This window comes from Chaetura pelagica, unplaced genomic scaffold (genome assembly GCF_000747805.2).
Source record: "Chaetura pelagica isolate M959 unplaced genomic scaffold, ChaPel_1.0 scaffold2216, whole genome shotgun sequence".
Lineage (NCBI taxonomy): Eukaryota > Metazoa > Chordata > Aves > Apodiformes > Apodidae > Chaetura > Chaetura pelagica.
Genome location: NW_009953537.1, coordinates 2,366 through 2,703, shown reverse-complemented (window position 1 = coordinate 2,703; position 338 = coordinate 2,366). Strand labels below are relative to the sequence as shown.

The window sequence follows — 338 nt, the reverse complement described above, 5'->3', positions numbered from 1 at the left end:
GGTTGAACAGCCCCCGCTTCTCCAGCGACAGCCCCCAGGACGACTCCCTCAACGAGCACCTCCAGAGCGCCATCGACAGCATCCTCAACCTCCAGCAACCTCAGGCCGGGGCTCAGAACGTCCGGACGCCTTCCTCTTCCTACAACTCCTCCTCCTCCCCTTTCTCCTCGCCCGTGCACCGGGCAGACCCCTACCTGGCCCCCCCCAGTCACAACGGTGGCCTTGGAGCCAGGACGTTGAACAGATAACGGAGCCACCTGCCCGGGGAAGCTTCGCCCCACTTTGTTTATAGAAAAAAAAAAAACAACACCACGGAAACAGAACAAAAAAAACAAACA

At 58.6% G+C, this 338-nt stretch overlaps 1 protein-coding gene across 1 annotated transcript in view; it reads left to right on the top strand.

The window, feature by feature from the left end:
* Positions 1-248, top strand: part of GLTSCR1 (glioma tumor suppressor candidate region gene 1) — a 15,625-nt gene extending 15,377 nt beyond the window's left edge. Inside the window, exon 15 of the mRNA XM_009999492.1 lies at positions 11-248. Within this exon, the coding sequence (XP_009997794.1) occupies positions 11-248 (238 nt within the window). The remainder of the gene's footprint in view (positions 1-10) is intronic.
* The last annotated feature ends 90 nt before the right edge of the window (positions 249-338 follow it).